The 22,480-nt window shown below is 35.9% G+C and overlaps 1 protein-coding gene across 1 annotated transcript in view; it reads right to left on the bottom strand.

Moving 5' to 3' along the window:
- Positions 1–22,480, bottom strand: part of PLS1 (plastin 1) — a 79,849-nt gene that overhangs the window by 16,399 nt on the left and 40,970 nt on the right. The window contains exons 5-12 of the mRNA XM_039219318.1: positions 19,485–19,617; positions 17,190–17,271; positions 14,023–14,188; positions 13,799–13,941; positions 11,542–11,637; positions 8,790–8,985; positions 3,862–3,940; positions 1,158–1,272 (exon numbers count right to left, since the gene is read on the bottom strand). Of these exons, the coding sequence (XP_039075249.1) occupies positions 1,158–1,272; positions 3,862–3,940; positions 8,790–8,985; positions 11,542–11,637; positions 13,799–13,941; positions 14,023–14,188; positions 17,190–17,271; positions 19,485–19,617 (1,010 nt within the window). The remainder of the gene's footprint in view (positions 1–1,157; positions 1,273–3,861; positions 3,941–8,789; positions 8,986–11,541; positions 11,638–13,798; positions 13,942–14,022; positions 14,189–17,189; positions 17,272–19,484; positions 19,618–22,480) is intronic.

Below are 22,480 nucleotides of genomic sequence, written 5' to 3'. Positions count from 1 at the left end.
CAGATCCCCTATTTAAGAAAGAATACTGGAAGACAACCACTTCTCTTTATCATTCATCTGCCAGATAGTCTCCCACTGACTGTAATCAAGTCACTGTCCTGCCCAAAACTGTTTAATTGCTTCTCATTGTTTCCATTGGAAAAAACACAAGCTTTAAAATCTGACATTCAAAGTTCTCAAGATCTGTCTCCCATCAAAATTTGTAATGTTCATACTTCTTTTTTTAACTTTTTTTTTGTGTTTTACTTATTTCTGAGAGAGAGAGAGAGAGAGAGAGCATGAACAGGGGAGGGTCAGAGAGAAAGGGAGACACAGAATCCGAAATAGGCTCCAGACTCTGAGCTAGCTGTCGCCACAGAGCTGGACACGGGGCTCCAACCCACGAACCGTGAGATCATGAACTGAGGCAAAGTTGGATGCTTAACCAACTGAGCCACCCAGGCACCCCATGCAGTGTTCATACTTCTTACCTATCAGAATCCTCTGCTATAGCCAACCTATGCTCCCCAATTCCCAGAAACGCATTTTATATTTGCCCATCACTATCCCTTTTCCTGATCCTCAGGACCCTCTCCAGTCTCCTTCTAACAAAATTCTATCCATTTCTCACTCTTATCTCAGATACTACCTCCTGCATGAAGCTTTTCATGGTAACTGTGGCCTTTTCTTCCTTCAAACTCATATTTACTTCTCTGCACACTGCACTATATTCAGTTGTTTACACACATATCTTATCTAATTTTTTTAGGCTTCTTGAGGATCAATTCCATGCTGTGTACAATTCTGTATCCTATCCTGCACTGTACAGGTAGTAGGTAATCACTAAATATCTGTTGAAAGATATTAACAAAATAACAAAGATTTGGCAAGTTCTGATTATTATAAAACAGGAATGCACTTATGATGTACCTCAAAGAACATTAAGTACTACTTGTTAAAGATAAAAACAGTTATATAAAGTGTTTGGCTGGGAGAACTGCCTTCATCTTTCCAAACATTTATTAAAGCACACTTATAAAAGGGCTAGCAAGCTTAACACTTTTTGGGCTGAATCAGAATCATGGAGACAGACCACACATTACTAAGCTTTATGAGTCCAAATCCTCTGTTTTATATTAGAACAATAATAACATATCCTTGGTGATTATCTCATTCACCTTCTTCATGTTCCCTCCAAGAGCAGGATAAGGAGGTTTGTTGACATGGCTCCAGTCGACTGGGACACGGATCATTTCATAGAGCTGAAAGATCACTAAAGCATCTGCAAGGTCACTAAAACAAGAGGAAAAGACAATGAAGAAAGAAGAATTTTATTATCCACAATGGAGATAGGCTTAGGTCTTTAAAAATACAACAGGGTCATTTAATGCTTTAAAAAATGACAGGATGTATCATATCACCTAGAACTTCTAATCTAGGAATCTGTCCAAAATTTTTTCATAAATGTTTACAAAGAAATATGTACAAAGACATTTACTGCCATGGTATTCATACATTTGGAAGCAACTTAAATGCCTGGCAATAGAGGGCTGTTGAATAAACTATCCATACTATTGACTGCTGGGCCATGAGTAATAAGGTAAATCTCTATGTACTGACATGAAAAGTTTTATAAGACATATTACATTTAAAAAAGCAACTGCATGCCGTTTACAATGTATAAAATTTATTTTCAAAGTCTAGAGTATTTAAATATCTATATGTGCTATGGACTGTTATCAGCAGTTACCTCTGGGCAGGAAAAAAGGAATATAGGAGATGTAAGGAAAGTATCATCATGTTTAATTTTATTCTATGTACTTACATACTTCCTGAAGCTTGTACAGTGAGATTAAGTTCATGTATTACTTACATATTATGATTTTTAAAACTTTAAAAACATTACATGAAAATCACAATAACTACAAAGTACGCAGTTGTTCATGTTAAATAATGAAGGTTAAGAGGAAAGAATTTATGAGCAAGTAGGCGTTCTTAAAGTAAGAATAGCAGTACTTTGGATTCAGAAAAACACATTCTTCTGAAGTGCTCAAAGTATATCCGTTGAGTCTGTTTTAAATTCTGCATGCTAAGGACATAAAACAACAGCAATTGATTTTTTAAATTGCTAGCTCCATGATGTATTGCATGGCTTTTCTCCCTCAACAACTTGTTCACTGAGTTGCTAAGATTCATAAGAAAGTTTACTTTGCAACTCTGCCAACACCCTATGGCAGTGAAGGGGACTGGGCCCTAAGCTGAGTGATGGAAGGATAAATCTATTATGGAGGCAATTGACAGCTGACTGAATTGTCTATAAAAGCACATGGAGAGTTTTGTATAAAAAAAAATTACTAAAGGAGAACTTGGTTGGCTCAGTTAGTTAAGCACCAGCTCTTGATTTTGGTTCAGGTCATGATCTCACAGTTCATGGGTTCGAGCCATACATTTGTCTCTGCATTGACAGTGCATAGCCTGTTTGAGATTCTCTCTTCTCTCTCTGCTCCTCCCCTGCTCACACTCTCTCTCAAAATAAATAAACATTTTAAAAAAGCTTTGTAAAAATAAATTACTCAAGCATTTATATTGGTTCTGGAATCTCCTCTGTTTCATGAGTTTTTCTTTTTTTCTTTCAATGAATTCATATTTATATTTAGTATTATTCATGTTTTGTGAAGAGGGAAACTGAAGCCCAGACAGTTTGAAATGATTTCCAGATAATTCAAGATGCTTTCCTGAACCAACTTTTTAAAGTTTGTTTGTTTATTTATTTATTTATTTATTTATTTATTTATTGAGAGAGAGAGAGAGAGAGAGAGAGGGAACGAACAAGTAGGGGAACAGCAGAGAGAAAGGGAGACAGAATCCCGAGCAGGTTCCATGCTGTCAGCAGGGAGCCCGATGTGGAGCTCTATCCCACAAACCGTGAGATCATGACCTGAGCCAAAATCAAGAATCAGATGCTCAACCAACTGAGCCACCCAGGCAACCCTCTTTTGCATTTTTAAAGGCAGGCTGGTAGATCCTATAATAAAGAAAGCAGAAAGGTTTCCTCTTATCCAAACCTAGAAAGACACATTGTTAGCACCATCAAAGAGTGTAAGAAATTATTCAGTGAAATATTTTCTTATATTTCTGATATTTAATTATCACCAATGCTGATAATGTGTTGTCATTTTTAAGCAAGAAAAAACAAGATAAATTATAATTACTCACAAAAAGCAAGTTATTTCTACAAATTAGATAAAAATATACACAACAAATTACAGAATAACTGAGGTAGATTTTGGCAAAAATCTAAAATGTGATTTATAATTAAAAATATTGATATACTAATAAGAACACTTTATAAAACATCACTATTCTGTTACAGTTGAAATAACTTATTATTTTTTTTAAGTCTATTTATTTATTTTGAGAGAGAGAGAGAGTATAAGCCAGGAGGAGAAGAGAGAGGGAATCCCAAGCAGGCCCCACAATGTCAGCATGCAGCTCTATATGGGGCTCGAACTCAGAACCGTGAGATCACGTCCTGAGCTGAATCAAGAGTGGGATGCTTAACCAACAGAGACACCTAGGTGCCCTGAAACAATTTGTTATTTTTCTGATCAAGAATTATGCAAGAGTAAGATGGATTATCTTTACCAAATTGGTTGTTTATATCATCAAAATTATAACTAATATTATCATATTCTGGTCTTTTTAAATTAACACTTTTCTTTAAATATCCATTGTATTGCCAATCTCTAGCATTCTGAAATTCTAAATGTTGGTTAAAACTCTCATGATTTTTAGAAAATGTTCTAATGTAAACATACCTGTGGTTTGAAACTAGAAAAGTTGGACTCTGGCCATTGAGCTAAAACACAATAAAATATTTACCTGTACAAATGATTAATATATGGGTTGACCCCCAAGGAATTCATCCAGTTCCGAAATGTCCTCTCTTCCTTGCTCTCTCCTAGAGTAGACACAAGTTCATACTGATGATTCAGGACAAAAGGCATCAACAAATATATTTTAAACCATCCCAGCAGGTGTAAACTAGCAATACATATTTTGCTGTGGTTTTCTGTGATACTACAATTTCTTGGGATTTGGAGGAGGGGGAACCTCCTATTGCCAAAGTCTCTTTTTGCCCTTTGTCTAGAAGGCTTCCATTTGCTCTAAATTTCTCTATCTAGAGTCCTAACTTGATGTCTGTGAACATCAGACTGAGTTACGGGTTTCTCCGTCCAGAAAGTAACAGAGGAACTTACATGGTCATAACTGTAGTTATTATATGCAAAAAGGATTGGTTAAAAATTAATGAAACAAAATCTTTTAGCAGTCAAGGCAACATTAGCACATTAAATATAGAAGAAAAGCTATGCCTTTCCCAATGCAGTGTTTACAAATTTGTACAGGTTTGGTTTCACACAGGAAAGTTTCTAGGCACACAAACCTACATTTTAATTACACCAAACAGCAATAAAAGGGAGAGGCGATTACAGGTAATATAAAAAATAAGCAGTGAAATCGGATCCTGGGTGGCTCAGTTGGTTGAGCATCTAACTCTTGCTTTCGGCTCAGGTCATGGGATCATGCCCTGTGCTGAGCATGGAGCCTGCTCGAATTCTCTGTCTGTCTCTCTCAATAGTTCCCTCTCCCTCTGCCCCTCTCCCTCACTCACACATGCTCTCTTTCTCTTAAATAAAAAATTAAATTAAAAAAATAAGCAAGGAAGGGATATAACTCTTTTACAGGCTTCTTGAGTTATCTTAGATTGTCACTGCTGAAATTACACAAGGGACACAGCCCTACACACAGGGCGCTAAGAGAAAGACATGATAGTTAAGTCCCTAGGGCTCAAAGATCATCTCAGTAAGAAACTTGTGCAGGCACTGTTATTTAACCTGTGATTACCTAACCTCCCTGAGCATTCCCTTCATAGCAGTGCTCATACCATCTATAAGGGAAACGTGAGCTAAGGTGTACCACAAAGTGGGCAGAGAGGGAGATGGACTCTATTGCCATGTCTGCATTCTAGGCATCCCCTAGATTGCAGTCCTAAGTGACTATCTACAATATTATTTGTTTTCAGCAATGGTAGGGGACAATGTAATAGCCTAACCTACATCTCATCACTCCTGAAAAGCTAGAACATTTGCACCTCTCATCACTTCTAAACCATAGGCAAGTGCAGGTCACTCTCTAGACTTAGACTCATCTGGGATTCCCAGGACGATTTGGCATTCTAAATCTATAACTGTCTGAGCGTCAGGGCCCATCCAGTAGAGCCATCCCTGCAATCATATTCAGACTCAGTGCCACAGATAGTATAAACCTGCACACCCAGAAGAGAAACCAAACCTTGTAAATTCTAAAGAATTCCATTGTTTGTTTGTTTGTTTGTTTTTTGGTGGCAGCTGTTCAGGAAATAATCTGTCCACTGTATTTTCATTTAGTTTTCTATGTTAGTATCTAACAGCCTTCCCAGAATCTACTTTAATTCTTATTCTATTAAATGATATAGCCACATAATTTCTTAAGTTTTGTTCTTTCTGGAATGCATAAAAAGTAACTGGCCAGTCTCTTGTACCTGCTACTATCACTTTATGATAAATAATCTATATGGAAAAATTTTTAAAAAGTTAACCAGGTTAAACTAAATGTTTCTAGAAACCATGCTTTGCCTGCTTGTAGGAGTTATTAAACAAGTGCAAATTAAATATCTGAACCTTCCCTAAAGCGACATAAATATAAACATACTATCATCAACAGTTTGATGCATGTGACTTGGATTTACCCTTTTAGTTGTTTCTGTATTACAATCTGTAATAGATATTTTACTAGTAATTAGAGAATTTTTACATTATTTCCTTCTAGGAAAATCCAAGTTCTGTTTTAAAATTACAAATATTGATAATGTAATAAGTCTAATTTTTAATTGAAACAATATCCAAATCCTGCTGAACCTGATAATACAGCAAATAATATTTAAAAAGACACTCAGATTTTGACTGAGTTCTGAAACTGTTATAAGCTTCAGGGGTTCATATTTCTTCCCACTTTTCTCTACTAATGAGATAGTTATTATTTTAATTTTTGATGCCTGGAAAGTAAAATAGATTATAAATGTAAGCATTTATTTATCTAATACCATTTCCAGTTGTCTTGGTAAATAAATGCTCAAAGCCAGAAGCAGTATGCATTTGTGCAAGAGTGATGGTAAAGCATTACAAAAACATATGTATTCCAGATTATAAGTGTTGTCTGTATTGCAGACAACTAAGGCAATCTTAGAAATAAAATCTTAATTGCTGATATAAAAGATAGAAAGAACTACAAAACATTTCATTTTCAGGGCCAAACTTATCTGCAATTGAAAAAAGTTTCAGAAAAAAATAAAATATTATAAGCAGACTACTAAGAGGAAAGAAAAGGAACATATATTTAACACTCACTAAATGTGCTAAGTGATATGCGTTTTCCTCTTCCCAACCTGACAATTACTGAGCACATATTGTATGCTCAACGCTTTCATTCATGAAAAGTCATTTTAACCTGCTCTGTAATTCTTCAAAATTAGTATTATTAATCTGTTTTTACAGATGAAAAAACCAAGGCTGACAGAAGTCACTCAGATACTAAATGGTGGACCCATAATTTGAACAAGGTATAATTCAATGGCCTATGTATTTTCTAGCACCACCAATGAATTCCGAGACTCAGAATTTGGCTCAATATAATATGAAAGTTTTATACTTAGTTGGGCTTTTAATTTTCTCAATTCCATACAGATAAAATTCTTTGCCAATGATGACATACTAATATATTAAATGGGGAGGTGATAAAGTCAAGCTTCAAATTTCATAAGGATCTACAAAAACAAATTTACAGAGGAAAAATTCCAATGACAGTCGAAGTCACATACATTTTGGCAAATGTATCAGGATATACATATGTTCTAAATAAAGGTGATTGATAAATATTTCCCATAGTATCTTCTTATATAAACAGAGTAAATGCTAATGGAAATATTTAGCAATCCTATTCACACTGAAAAATTCCAAAAGCATGCTGAACACTAGCAAAAGAATTCAAACATGACAAGTAGGAGAGCGAGCAAGTTGGAAAAGATATCTAGCAAGAATTCAGTGACTATAAAAAGCAGGTCATATTTAATATGCCACTCTAAACAATGCCTTCTATTGTAAGATACAGAGGGATTTTGAAATTTTCCAGACTGATAAAAACTTAGCAGTCTTCCTTTTTATTTAATTTTTTTAAAGTTCTAATCTCTTACCCAAAATGTCTCTGCTGAAAGATCTACACTTTTATCTATCCTTCCTCCCAAATACAAATCTATGTAAAGGATACAGTCTTTATTTTACTGGACCTCGGGAAGAGTGAACTGAATTAATCATATTCCTCAAAGAACATATTTGTTAAATCTGAAACTTTTTTCATTAATCAAAAACATGTAATTATAAAGTGTCAAGGACACTGGACCTCTAGTTGTGGCAGTCAAAGAGAACATGGAACTGATTTCTCAGTCTATCTCCCCGGGGAAGGGAGGGTGTAAGGTGGGTGACGAGAGAATGAACACGGCAACATCGAATTCTCACCACCAAGAAGCCCTACTTGAAGACTGCCTTCTCCAAACTAGGGCAGCTAGTGAGAATATTTTAGGACCAGTCCCTAGTTCTGAATGCTGCTACTGTTTTTACCTTTAGTTCTGATATTATTGTGGTTTGGGGTGTATCTGTGAGAATGTGAGAAAGAGAAGAGAAGAGAAGAGAGGCTAGGAAACAAAGATGGGGACAAAGAACTAGATAGTGAGAATGTTTATGTTGTTATGATTCATATATTGTAAGCTTCAAAGACATTCAAGAAATGTACCATACCTAAATAATACCCCAAAAAAGATATTATAGAACCTAAATAGATTCTTCCAAAGACTACTTATGTTAAAAGATAAGTTTATTCACAGGAGAGGGATAAAGCCTTTATACTTTGAAATCCAATTGTCAAAACTGATTTTTAATGTATTTATAACTATAATATCCCAGCATCATAGAAGGCAAATTTGGTGGAGAGTTTATATAATCAAGCCTTGCTCTGCTATTTTAATTAAGTTTCATTTGTATTTCTTCCTTGTCATCATTCTTTAGGCATATTAAGACAGAAAAAACACAGCATGAACAATGCAAAAAATAATATCAACTCAGAAAGAATAAATGGTACTAATAAAAAGAATTTCAGAATGAATATATTTATAGAGTATAGAAAAGTACTAAATACAGTACCTACATTAGGAGGGGTCAAATCTGCATTTCATGAAGCAAAATAGGAAAGTATTATAAATTATGAGACAGATAACAATAGCCCACACACGACAAGTAATGAATATTTAAAAATTTTTTCCTGTACATTAAAAACATTAAAAAGAGAACAATACTGGAGTCAAAGTGTAGCTTTCAAAGGAGAATAAAAGCTACAAAATGATTATTTTTTCCAATAGATAATTCATTGTCTATATTGGTGGTGGAGTTATGTTATGTGGTCATTTAAGAGACTATTTTAAATGTATGATAGTTTTGACTAAACTCTTATGCAGAAATGACAGACAAGTAAGACATACCCCAGCATTCTCTTTGAATCAAAACCAATAACCAATTTTCCCTACTTGAACGTTTTAATGGACACACATGCCTACCCACAGTAAACTGCATCTCCCACCACAATCCCCTACCTCTGAAACTGAAGAGGGTCAACATCACAAGAAGATACATACAGTGAAGCAATTAAAGGCAGAAAGAACATACCTTCCAATAAATTCATATCGATGTCATTATTCTCAGGCTTATGTAGGCATGGGTATGTGTTAAACAGATTAGCTACAAAAGCTAAATTAAGTTTAGGATTGCCTGAAACCACATCTGCAGGAGTAACAAACTGTCTGCAGCCCAGTTTATCTGCTTCTTGAAGCATGAGTCCAGCCCGCTTCAGGTCATTTTTCTCCTAAACAACAACAATAACAAAAAAATGGTCAAGATTAAATTTTTGATTGGCATAATTGTTTATTGAGGTAATATTTATAAGCAGTCACGTTTCTGGAGATATTAAGTGATAGGTCAAAATAAGGTCAGAATGTACAGAAATTCCAAATCAACTTCTCTGGAGTTTTCTTACTGGGATCAGAGGAATACTTCACCTTCATTGCTATAATATTCAACAAAGCTCTCAAATATCATATTAAACAGCTCCTGCTGATCAAATTATCAATAATTTGGTCAAGGCCATATACTGGAAGGTCTTTTGGCTAAGAAGCTTAGTTGTCTCACCCATTCTACCCTGAATAATATTTCCAATAGACTCTTCTCAGTGAAAAACAAGTTGGGATACAAATAAAATCATATTAAAATCAGAAGAACAGCACTTTTCACAAATGCAAAATCCTGGAAACAAACCAAATGCTTTTCAACAGGAAAGCAGACAGACTGTTTTATATGTACACAGTTATACACAATAATATGAGTGACTCTTAGCAATATATGTTCAAAATAAGTATTAGCAATTTAAATACAAGGTAACAAATTTCATATGAAGTTAAAAAGTAAAATGAAAAATTTAATTTTATAGGGAATATATTTGGTTGAAAGAAAACTATTAAAAAAAGCAAAAGAACAATGAACATAAGATTCAAGGTGGTGATTTTCATATTAAGATGAGGCAGAAAGATGGAATAGGGAAGAAGTACAGAGCTAAATGTAAGTTAATATCAAGATCTTAGCGTTCTTGGATTGAGGGTTCATACAGACGGACTTGTTATAACTTTAAAACAAACAACTACAAATAAATATAAATAAAAAAGGGACATGCGTGGATCCATGATGAAAGTATATTATGACCAAGAATTATTACCTCATACTGTGCACCAGTTACAAAAAAGTAAAAATGTAAGTGAAATCAGAGAAAGCGATAGATTCAATGCTATTAAACAATAAAAAGTTCCTAATATTAACATGAACAAATTACAATATGGGGACCTTATTTAGATCTTTATTCAAATAAACAATGAAAAGAAAATCTGACATTTATGAGGCAATTGGAAATGTCAAAGTGGACTAAATATTTTGATAATATTACAGATTATTGTTAACTTTTTAGGTAAGATAAGGTATTATGGTTATACTTTTAAAGTTTTTATCTTTCAGAAATACATATTGAAATACTTATCAATGAAATGATATGATGTCCAGGATTTCATTCAAAACAATATGGGAGAGGAAGGATAGGTGATAGATGAAAGATTGACCATGAGTTGATAGTTGTTGAATCTGGGGCATGAGCACACAGTAGTTCAGTATACTGGGTTTATTCATTTTTTATTATGTTTGAAATTTTCCGTAAGTTTTTTTAGTTTCCTAATTTTTTTACTCAAACCAATTTGCAAATTTTGCAGTTTTGCAATACTTTCTCAAATGTTTTATTGTAATAATGTCAAGTATAATTAACTTGTAATGACTCAATTTGCCTTTAAAACTATCATGGATGTTGCACTTAAAGTACTTAATAGATTATCACACAAACTACAGTCTATTAGAATTTAATATTTAGATAGGACGATCCCCACTATTTACAATGCATACTAAAAAATGGGATTCCTGGGAAATGTGTTAGATGAGTCAGGATCTGCATCAGTCCTCCCTACACTGTAAACACGAAGAACAGCCAGCCATCTTTTATTCTATAGATTTCTGGGGTTTTTTTTTTTTTCAACTTTTATTTATTTTGGAGAGACAGAGTGCAAACAGGGGAGGGGCAGAGAGGGAGGGAGACACAAAATCCAGAGCAGGCTCCAGGCTCTGAGCTGTCACACGAGGGGCTCGAGCCCACGAACTGCGAGATCACGACCTGGATGCTCAACCGACTGATCCACCCAGGTGCCCCTATTCTGTAGATTTCTGAATAGAAGTTGAAAGAGCTGATAATTCAGTTGCTTAGCAATCTAATAATGGTGTATTGCTCGCTATCCTAGTACACAGTGATAGCCACAAAAGCACCCTGGTGAATTCCAGTTATGTTGCACCAGGAAAATGTGGATGCAGGGTTGATTCCACACATACTCAAGATCAGAATTCTGCAATTCCCTTTCTTCAGTTATGACAGCCACATGGCTTAGCATGGAGATTTGAAGCCTAAGGCATGAAGATTTGAAGCCTAAGGCATGAAAAAACTTCTGAAGAGCAAAGGGGCAAGGTTTAATGAAGAGCTGAGGACTCCACCAGGGAATGCTGCCTGTGGAGAACCGCACTTTAAATCTGACTCTACTCACCAGTCAGATTCATGGAGACAGAAAGTAGAACAGTGGTTACCAGGGACTTGGGGGACAAGGAAATAGTTATTGTTTAATGGTATAGATTTCACTATAGGATAATCAAAGTTTCAGAGATAGTGGTGATGGCTGTACACAATGCAAATGTACTTAATGCCAATTAAATGTATACTTAAAATGGTAAATGTTGTTATGTATGTTTTATCAAAATAAAAATTTTAATTAAAAACCATACTTACATTAAATCCTGAAAGATCAATGGTAATGGCAGGTCCATCATCTCGGTCACCTTTAGGTGCAATCTGATTAAGCAGATGAAAATAGGCTCTTGAATCCTTCAAGGAAAAAAATGAAACAGAACTTTTAAAATGAATAGTCATCAGTTGATTTAGGAAAACAGTACTCAAACTGAAGAAATTGTCCTCATCTTGAAGAATGGAATAACTTAGTAACTTTACTTATAACTTATATAAGCTCCTGAATATACTGTGCTGCTTCACACCTTCTAGCTTCTAGCAACACTGTTCTCTATACTTGGAATAACTTTCCTCACTTTTTCATTTGTTTATGCTCCCAAACATCAGCACTGGTTAGGATTAGGGTCAGTCATTATCTTCTGGAACTCTCCCCCATTAACTCAGAATGGCCTTGTAACTTGTTCTGAACAAGAGAATGCAGTGAAAGTGATGTTCTAGGGGTTCCAAGCCCAAGCCATAAGAGCTTCTGCTTCCTGCCTCTTGAAGTTAGCCTCCATGTAGGAAGTCCCAACCATCTTGAGACTACCATGCTGTGAGGAAGCCTAGTCTAGCCATGTGGAAAGGCCTCATGGAGACATAATGAGGCACTAGACATGTGAGTGGTGCCTTCATGCACCCTTCAGACCAGCCCAACTGACAGCTGAATGCCAATGAGTTAGTGATCCCAATCAAAACCATCTGAGGCAGAACCACTCAACCAAGCTGCATGAACCCACAGAATCATGGGAAACTATTATTTTAAGTTATTTTCTTTTTTAAGGGTAAAGTGAATTCAGTCATTTCTTTGGGCTTCTGTATCATCCTAACTTTTTGAAAGGAAGATACATAGTATATAATTTTATGAGCATCACATTAGACATCTTTGGGGTTTATTTCTAAATTCCCTATTTCCAAATAATGCTTCCTATGAGTGTCGACATACTCATTTATTAACTAAAGCATTGAGGAGAACTGGGGGGAAAACTCCCTATAGCTAAAAACAAAATCCCAAAATAACTTTTCTGGGTATATCAATAAATACAAAAACTAAGCTATTTACATTTTGAGTGGCTTGTTATACATCTGAGTGGCTTGTTATACAGCAATAGATAACTGAAATACCCATCTACTTGTGTTTATCTGCCTGTGTAACTGGTAAGCTTCTCAAGAGCTAAATCTTCGCATCCCCTGTACCTGGCAGAATACCCCATGGGAGGGGTTTAACAAATAAGTGATGAACTGAATTTTAAAATAAGAGAGTTCCCCAAAATAATATTTTAAATAAGCATGTAACAGATGAAAACAGAGAAATATAATGTCACTTCAAGGAGAGAGACTGTCATCTAAGGCCATTATGACAAAAATATAATCTGACTGAAGGTGTTACAATATCTACAGAAAATACAAATAAATGCTAATGCTGTCTGGGGTGGGGGGTGGGAAGCATAGAGAAGAAGTCACAGGGACCCGGTTTGGCAATGCATGTCCAGGGAAATGACAGGGGGAGAGCTGTTAGGCACACTGAATGTTATAGTTTCCTCAACAAGCTTTCCCAGTAGGGAGGGAAGCATTTCAAGCCATTCTGGTTGAGAACCATACCTGAAGGATTCCTTTTGTTTACTGAATCCCTGTGCCCTCCGATATTTGGACCCCTGTTAGCTGATTATTGGCAAAGTGGGAGTAAGAATGTTGGACTGGCCGAGTTCACAAGGGCCTCTCATCCAGTGAACAGATGAATTTTTAGTTCAAATTAATAGACTGACATTCTATTATCATTTAGTCTTTCTGTGGCATATAAAATGGGAAAGGACTTTATCTGCTAGCACTAACATTGCCTTCTCACAGCTAGTTGTATTTCTTCTTAAATACCAATAAACCAGTTTTTTTATTACAAAAAGAATATTTTGTCCTTTTTATTTTTTGGCCTTTATTTAAATTCTAGTTAGTTAACATAGAGTGTAATACTACTTTCAGGTATACAACAATGTCCCAAAACCTCCATATAACACCTGGTGCTCATCACCCATTCCCCCATCCTCTTCCTTTCTGGTAACCATACGTTTAAACTCATTTTTTTAAAATAAAATATTTTGCAATTATAATTGGGAGATCCACTTCAGACAGAAAAATGCAAAGTTCCATTTTCTACACTGTGTCCTTATGAATTAAACCTCAATTCAAATTCAAGTCTGAACACCTTTTGTGTTTTTACATTCTATGTCCTTATTTATGTCACAGTGTTGAGCATTAAAATATAAACCTTAATGTCATTGCTGAAGTTGCTGATGGTACGCCATCCTGCATTGGTCAGATGGTAGTTCACCCATCGCAGCAGTAATTCCTCTGGAGAAAGTTTCATCAGCTCTTCTAGATCTTCACCCTCATTTAGCAATGCAATTAGAGCTGAGAGGAAAACATTGAAATATAAATTTTTCCCATAGTAAGTATGTGTCAATTAAAAGTACATATTTTTTATGATTCTACCTTCATTCCTGGAAATCTCAATATCAGCAAAAAGACCAACTTTGATGATCTGCCAGAGAAGTCCCAAGACCAAGTGAGGTTTTCCTTCTTTGAGATCCTGTGCACCAATGTTGACCACTGTACAACCGATGGCTGAGGCAGAATTCAAGGCTAGGTTTAAATTTTCCTGAATTGCCACAAGGAAAAACACATTTGAGAAAGTACTTTCTAAAGTTTTATTAACTAGTTGTGAAAGTAAATAAGAAAGAATAGATTGTGAAAATTCAGATTTTAAAACATAAGTAATATATATAAAAGCAAAATGCTCTAGTCAAAAAAAAAAAAAATCCCATGGTTTTAGCCGTCTCTGTACTGCTTGATCTCTTTCCCGTGCACTCATAGATATTATATGTCATTTTCATCCTATCATATTTCTCTTCTTTCATACATCATGATACTACATAGACCTATCATCATGAGGTAAAAAAAAAAAAAAACTAGATTATCACAACTTTACAATCTTTTACAAATGAATGAGGCTTCTTTGGGATAAAGTTTCATGGGAAACTGGTATTATTTTAGCAGATCTATTCCCAGACCTCTAAAATTACTGACAATAAGAGAGATTTAATATCCAAATTTACACTTTGCTGCTTCCCAGAGGCCTGTGTTTTCCCATTCTACTTTAGAATATTCTTTCGAGCCTCCTAAATATCTAGACTATTATCCTCTACTCATACTGGAAGAATGTTATCTCTAAAACTAAAACTGTAAAAGACTTAGCCCCTCAGACCCATCATGTAGTTATTGTAAAATAGCGAGAGAAAATTTTTTTATTTTCTTTCACATACTGTATACAAATGTTAAAAGTTAAACCAAATAATACATTTGTACAATAGTGAGAAATGCTGTATTTCAGGGTCTGTGCCATAAAAAATTATGTGACACGTGTATTCTTAAAATAAGATATATATGGGGCGCCTGGGTGGCTTAGTCGGTTAAGCGTCCGACTTTCGCTTGGGTCATGATCTCGCGGTTCGTGGGTTCGAGCCCCGCGTCGGGCTCTGTGCTGACTGCCAGCTCAGAGCCTGGAGCCTGTTTCAGAGTCTGTGTCTCCCTCTCTCTCTGACCCTCCCCTGCTCACGCTGTTTCTCTCTCTCTCTCCTAGAAATAAATAAAAATAAATAAACTAAATAAAAAAATTAAAAAAAAATAAGATATATATGAATATTTTCAACAATCATATATACTAAATGAAACATCCTGACACAAGATGTGAAAGAAAATAAATTTCCCACAACTGCAATCAGAAATGGCTTCTTTAAGAATTCTTGCCAGGATTATGCAATATTATTGGCTTATTGGAAAGTGGGAGACAAGAAAGCCATGTTAGTCAACAGCCTATACTAACATTCTATACTTCTCAAGGATAACAGGAAATGGGAGTACTCTTTGAATAGTCCAAGTTTAACTGTGTACCACTGCCCCAAGGTTGTAGCTTCCTTATAAAAGAGACTAAACAACATTAGCAGAATCAAGGATTGTATTTGCCAATAGAAATGAAGGAAAGAGCTTAGCAGGAGCTCATTTTTAATAGCTGCAGCTGTGGCTGTATATTACCTATTTGCTATTACTACCATGACACCAGAGTGGCACTATAGCACAGTGATTATAAGGATGAGCTCTAGATCTAGACCACTGGAATCATATCCCAGGTAATTTCTCAGTACCTCAGTTTTCCCATATGTAAAAACATAGGTATTTACCTTATTTTAAGAGTGCTGGGAAGAGTCAAAGAGATAATTCATCAGTTTGTTTAGAACGGTGACTGGTAAATAGTAAGTCTCTTGATTTTGAGGGGAAAAGTGTGGTGACTATAAATTCCTGACTTTAACAAGACTTTAATGGAGAAGCTGACTACAGAACAATATAGTAAAAAAGAATAGCTCAAATTCTGTGAAATGGTAAAACTATACCATACTCTTACTTAAACTGAGAACAACAGCATCCAGCAAATATTTGTTTATTAAAGCAACTCAGAGGCACTTGGGTGGCTCAGTTAGTTAAGTGTCCAACTTTGGCTCAGGTTATGATCTCACAGTTCATGAGTTCAAGCCTCATGTCAGGCTCTGTGCTGACAGCATGGAACCTACTTGGGATTCTCTCTTTCCCTCTCTCTCTCTCTGTCCCTACCCTGCTTATGTGTGCTATCTCTCTCTCAAAAATAAATAAACATTTAAAAAAAGAAAAAAATTGTATTAAAAAAAAACAACTCGGGGAATCTGGGTGGCTCAGTCAGAGCCTGTTGATAATCTGTTGATAGTACAGAGCCTGCTTGGGACTCTCTCTTTCCCTGTGTCTCTGGCCCTTCCTTGCTCACATGCGTGTGCATGCACTCTCTCTCTCTTTCAAAAGTAAACTTAAAAAAATAATAAAAATAAATAAAAGCAACTGAATGATTATAATTATATAACTTGAATACTACTGCCTTAAGTTCATTCCAAGCACTTTGAGTCTTAATTTCATTCAGTACAAAATACAGCTGACTTTCATTGAATAAAAATCTAGTTTTTATAGGAAATTGAAATTATGTTAAATCAAATGTTTTACATGAATGGACCTTGAAGCCACTATGTTAGGTGAAATAAGTCAGACAGAGAAAGACAAATACTATATGACCTCACTTATATGTGGAATCTAAAACAAAATATACCAAACTCAGAGAGAAAGAGATCAAACTTGGAGTTACCAGAGGCAAAGTATGAGGGAAGGAAAAATTGGAGAAAGGTGGTAAAAAGGTACAAACTTCCAGTTATAAGATAATCAAGCACTAGGGATGTAATGTACAACATGATAACTATAGCTAACACTACTGTATGATAACCAGGAAAGTTGTTAAAAGAGTAGATTCTCTGAGTTCTCATCGCAAGGAGAAAATTTTTGTCCTCATTTCTTTTTTTCCCCCTTTACTTTTTATTGTATCTCTATGAGAAGATGGCTATCAGCTGAATCTATTGTGGTAATCGTTTCACAATATATGTAAATCAAACCATCACAGTAATATATGCCAATTATTTCTCAATAAAACTGGAGTAAAGAAAGTTTTACCTGGGCCTAAACATCCATTAATAAAGGCCTTACATTTTATAGCACGGTAACATGATTACTAGCAAAGGGCAAATACTTACAGAAATAGTGAAAGGGGTGAGCTTTTTCTTATTAATGGCTCTTTCATCAATTGTATCTGGTTCAGATAGGTTGATCATCTTGCTAAAGACAAAAAGGTAATAATTTAGTTTAAGACTTCCAGCTTATTTAAGATAAATAATTTAAGTTAAATACTTTAAGATTTTTTAGTTTGCTTTTCAAAATAGACAAAATAGTTAAATTTTGAAAAGTAGTAACAATCCATTTTTAAAAAATATTATACTGTGATTCATGTCAAAGACTTGCTTTTTAAAACCTAAGAAATACTCCCTAACCTAAAACAAATCCATCACTCACTATAACAGTCATCTTTGCATTTCCTCCTAACTTTTTAAAACTTGCATTTTCTTTATGTGAGTCTTGTCTTTATGTCATTTAATGACCATCAACGTTCAGCAGTCTGAAAAGACAAAGAAATCCTCCAAACCCCAAGTTTCATAAAGTGGTATCAACAGTGTCAAAATTACTGTTGTTGCAGAAAGAGCCAGAGACATGGACTTTCTAAAACTTCAATAATTCAAACATTTTAAAAGATATTAATAAAAAATTTATGTCTAGATTTTAGAATCTATATTTTATTTTATTTTTTTAAAATGTTTTATTTATTGCTAGGAGGGAGAGAGAGAGACAGCGTGAGTAGGGGAGGGTCAGAGAGAGAGGGAGTCACAGACTGAAACAGACTCCAGGCTCTGAGCTGGCAGTCAGCACAGAGCCCGACACGGGGCTCGAACCCACAAACCGCGAGATCATGACCTAAGCGAAAGTCGGACGCTTAACCGACTAAGCCACCCAGGCGCCCCTAGAATCTATATTTTAAAATAAAGATAGGATGGGGCGCCAGAGTGGCTCAGTTGGTTAAGCATTCAACTTTGGCTCAGGCCATGATCTCACGGTTAATGAGTTTGAGCCCCGCATTGGGTGAGCTCGAGCCCCGCTTCAGGTAAGCCCCACTTCTCTCTCTCTCTCTGCCCATCTTGGGATTCTCTCTCTTACTCACTCTGCCCCTTGCTCACTTATGCCCCCCCCCCAAATAAATAAATAAATAAATAAATAAATAAAATTTTTAAAAAAAGACAAAAAATTATCCATGCAGCTAATAACAATCTCCTCTGAAGGTCAGAGGAAGAAATCAGAATTGTAAACTGAGGTCAAGTTATATTTTACATATTATGTTCTTAAAACTATCCTGTACTTGAGGGTAGGTTGGGTTTTTAAGTAAAAACACAGAAAAAAGACTGAAAGAAACATGCCAGAATATTAATGATATATAATTATGGGTAATAAGAATATTTGTGGGGCGCCTGGGTGGCTTAGTCGGTTAAGCGTCCGACTTTCGCTTAGGTCATGATCTCGCGGTTTGTGGGTTCGAGCCCCGTGTCGGGCTCTGTGCTGACTGCCAGCTCAGAGCCTGGAGTCTGTTTCAGTCTGTGACTCCCTCTCTCTCTGACCCTCCCCTGCTCACGCTCTCTCTCACCTAGAAATAATAAATAAAAATTAAAAAAAAAGAATATTTGTAATACTTATTTTCTTCTTTGTAAGTTTTCTATATTTTTATAAACCTAAAAAAAAGACACCTGCTTTGTACAAAGAAGTATGCTGGAACTATAGTTACAGTACACACAACAGACACAAAGAAGTGCACTGAGAGAGTTTATAGCCTAGTGGGCAGAAACATGCTGCAAAGAGCCAAGGATATGACAAGATTGATTTAAAACATTAATTTCATTTAAGCACAAATAAGACACATCTTTCTTTTACATGTACTCATGTCCCTGTCTCAGTAAATAATCCCTTATTGAAAGTGAAGAAAAAAACCCTGTGAACGTTTTTATTTTTTTTTAATGTTTATTTTTGAGAGAGAGAGAGAGACAGACAGAAAGCAAGGGAGACAGAGAATCCAAAGCAGGCTCTAGGCTCTCAGCTGTCAGCACAGAGCCTGACATGGCCAACCTCGAGAACTGCAAGAGCATGACCTGAGCCAAGGCTGGATGCTTAACCAACTGAGCCACCCAGGTGCCCCTTGTGAATGTTTTTAAATACATCAGAGGAATAACTAAACATTTTCCTGGGATCACTAAGGAAATAGATGGAAAAGACAGCAGAAAAAGAAGACATCACATTTGAAGAAAAATTCTGGGAAGTTTTGGTACTTAATTTTCTATGCAATATGAATTCTTCAATACCTACATACTTGTTCATTAAATTGTAGTTTTCACTGAATGCTCATCGATGGAGAGAGAAAGAACACATCTCCCTTAACCCAAAGTTTGACTCACCAAAGAAGGATGCCATCTGCAAGTGATTTGAAAAGACTGTCATCATGAGGATTCATGGGCATGAGATGTTTACAGTCAGGGTCATCCTCCAGGGCTTTGTTTATCCAGTTAACAAAAGCCACTTTTTCTTCCGCTGGAAACAGAAAATCTTAGTTAGCAAACCTCACTGCACAACATTAACTGTATTACAAAGACATACTTTTTAATTTCTGTTCAAAGATAATAAATGCTTATTATTAAAACTCTACTAAAATATTAAAGGGTTTAAGATGACATATGGGCTTAAAGAGAAAGGGGAATTCATTCCATTTTTTCATCTGATATATTAGGGGACAGTAAGATATATAACTTAAATGAGCAAAATAAATATTCTATTTGATTCTAAAACCCTTACAAATATATATTGTTTCTGAAAGCTAATGAATCAGAAGCTCACTATTAGAGGTCAGATTACACATACATACATAGAAGCCAACTAACAGAGTTCAGATTACACATACACATGAGGACACACACACACACCAGGGTTAAAAATACATGAAATGAATTTCCACAACAATAAACTCCACACCCCCACCAAAATCTACGGAACTGTGATTTGGGGCTTATAATAGAAATACTAATTTCTTTCTGTTTTTTTAAGTTTTTATTGATTATTGAGAGAAAGAGACAGAGCATGAGCATGGGAGGGACAGCGAGAGGAGGAGACACAGAATCTGACGGGGGCTTCAGGCTCTGAGTTGTCAGCTCAGAGCCAAACTCGGGACTCAAACTCACAAACCATGAGATCGTGACCTGAGCCGAAGTCGGACACTTAACCAACTGAGTCACCCAGGTGACCCCAGAAATACTAATTTCAATCAAGAGTTATGTGAATGAATAAAACGGCTCCATTTCTGTGGAATTTCTACTATAAGAAAGCTGATACAAGTCAAGATATGAGGATTCTCAGTCATCTGCATCCTCAACTTCTCAACATATGGTTTCTACTGTGGGTACACTGACCTTTAGACAGAAAATGTTGTTGAGCTAAGCAGTGGAGAGAAAAGGAAGAAACTTAAAAATGTTCTACTGCTTTATTATTATTCTGTAAATATAAAAATCATTTAACAACATAAATTTTCAAAGAAAACAATTCCCTTTTTTAATGTTTATTTGTTTTGAGAGAGAGAACAAGAGTAGAGGGGAAGAGAGAGAATCCCAAGCAGGCTCCATGCTGTCAGCATTGAGCTCAACATGGGGCTCAAGTCCACAAACTATGATCATGACCCAACCTGAAATCAAGAGTCAGCTGCTTAACCGACTGAGCCATCCAAGTGCTTCATAATTCCCATTTCTATTACAGAGTAGCATATAGTGAGTTGACCTTCCCCAATTCCTAGAATTAGGTAATTTTCCTAAGGGCATTTTTGGCAGGCACTCCCAAAATTTAAGCCATCTCACACACACACACATGCAGTTACTAATATTTCTCTTTTGTACATATCACTATCTGCTTTTCAAGATTATCTTCTTGCCTCACCATAAATACCTCCATACCTCCTCAGAGACTTAGAATCTAGGAATTTAAACATCAATGGATATGGTACTTTCCATTTTAATGTAATGATAAAGATATACAAAGAAATACAACAAAAGGGAAATAAATACACTGCAAGAGAGATGTTTTAGAGCAATTTAAAGCAATGTTTTAGAGAATTTAAAGAAAAAAAGAATCACTTCCAGTGGGGTGGTCAAGGAAAGGCTTTATGGAGAAAGTACAATTTGAAAGATGGATTTTTAAGATGGGCAGGGAAAGGGGAGATGTTCCAGGTATAGGAACCAGGATTGAGAAACTATTTCACAACCACTAGGATAGCTGTAATAAACAAAATGGACAGTAACAACTGATGGTGAGAATGTGAAGAATTGGAACTTTCATACATTGCTAGTGGGAATGCAAAATGGTGTGGCAACTTTGTACAACAGTTTGGTAGTTTTTAAAAATGTTAAACACAGAGTTACCAAAAGACATAGCAATTCTACTCCTAGGTATTAAGATAAGTTAGAGTATATGTTCACACAAAAACGTATACACACATGTTCATACAGCATTATCCATAATAGCCGAGACAATCTGAATGTACATCAATGGATGAAAGAACAAACTGTGACATCATCCAAAAAACAAAATATTATACAGCAATAAAAAATGCAGTACAATATATGTCATAACATGGGTAATCCTTGAAAATATTATGCCAGTGAAGGAGCCTGTCAACTGTCAAGTGAAAGGCCACTATTGTAAGATTTCATTTACATGAAATGTCCACAATAGGCAAATCTACAGAAAGAGAAACTAGATTAATGGTTGCCAGAGGCTAGGGGAAGGAGGCAATTGGGAGGGACCGCTAATGAGCATGGGGTTTCTCCTTGGCGTAATGAAAGCTTTCTTTCAGACAGTGGTGATGACTGTACAACTCTGTGAATATACTAAAAACTACTGAACTGTACACTTTATTTTTTAAATGTTTATTTTTTTGAGAGAGGGAGAGAGAGAGCATGAGTTGGGGAGGGGCAGGGAGCTAGGAGAATCCCAAGCAGGCTCCGCACTGCCTATGCAGAGCCCAATGTAGGGCTCCATCCCACGAACTGTAGGATCATGATCTGAGACAAAATGAAGAGTCAGACTTTCATCCAACTAAGCCACCAAGGCACCCCTGAACTGTATACTTTTAAAGGATGAATTTCATGGCATCTCAAGTAAATCTCAATAAAGCTCTTCTTTTTTAAAAGCTACTAAATACTCCAGGGGGCTCCTGGGTGGCTTAGTCGGTTAAGTGTCCAACTTTCACTTAGGTCATGATCTTGCGGTTCGTGGGTTCGAGCCCCGCGTCGGGCTCTGTGCTGACTGCCAGCTCAGAGCCTGGAGCCTGTTTCAGAGTCTGTGACTCCCTCTCTCTCTGACCCTCCCCTGCTCACGCTGTCTCTCTCTCTCTCTCCTAGAAATTAAAAAA

This window comes from Hyaena hyaena, unplaced genomic scaffold, assembly GCF_003009895.1.
Source record: "Hyaena hyaena isolate Hyena2069 unplaced genomic scaffold, ASM300989v1 scaffold_806, whole genome shotgun sequence".
Classification (NCBI taxonomy): Eukaryota; Metazoa; Chordata; class Mammalia; order Carnivora; family Hyaenidae; genus Hyaena; species Hyaena hyaena.
Note: the sequence above shows the minus strand (reverse complement) of the source record. Positions and strands in the feature narration are given on the sequence as shown.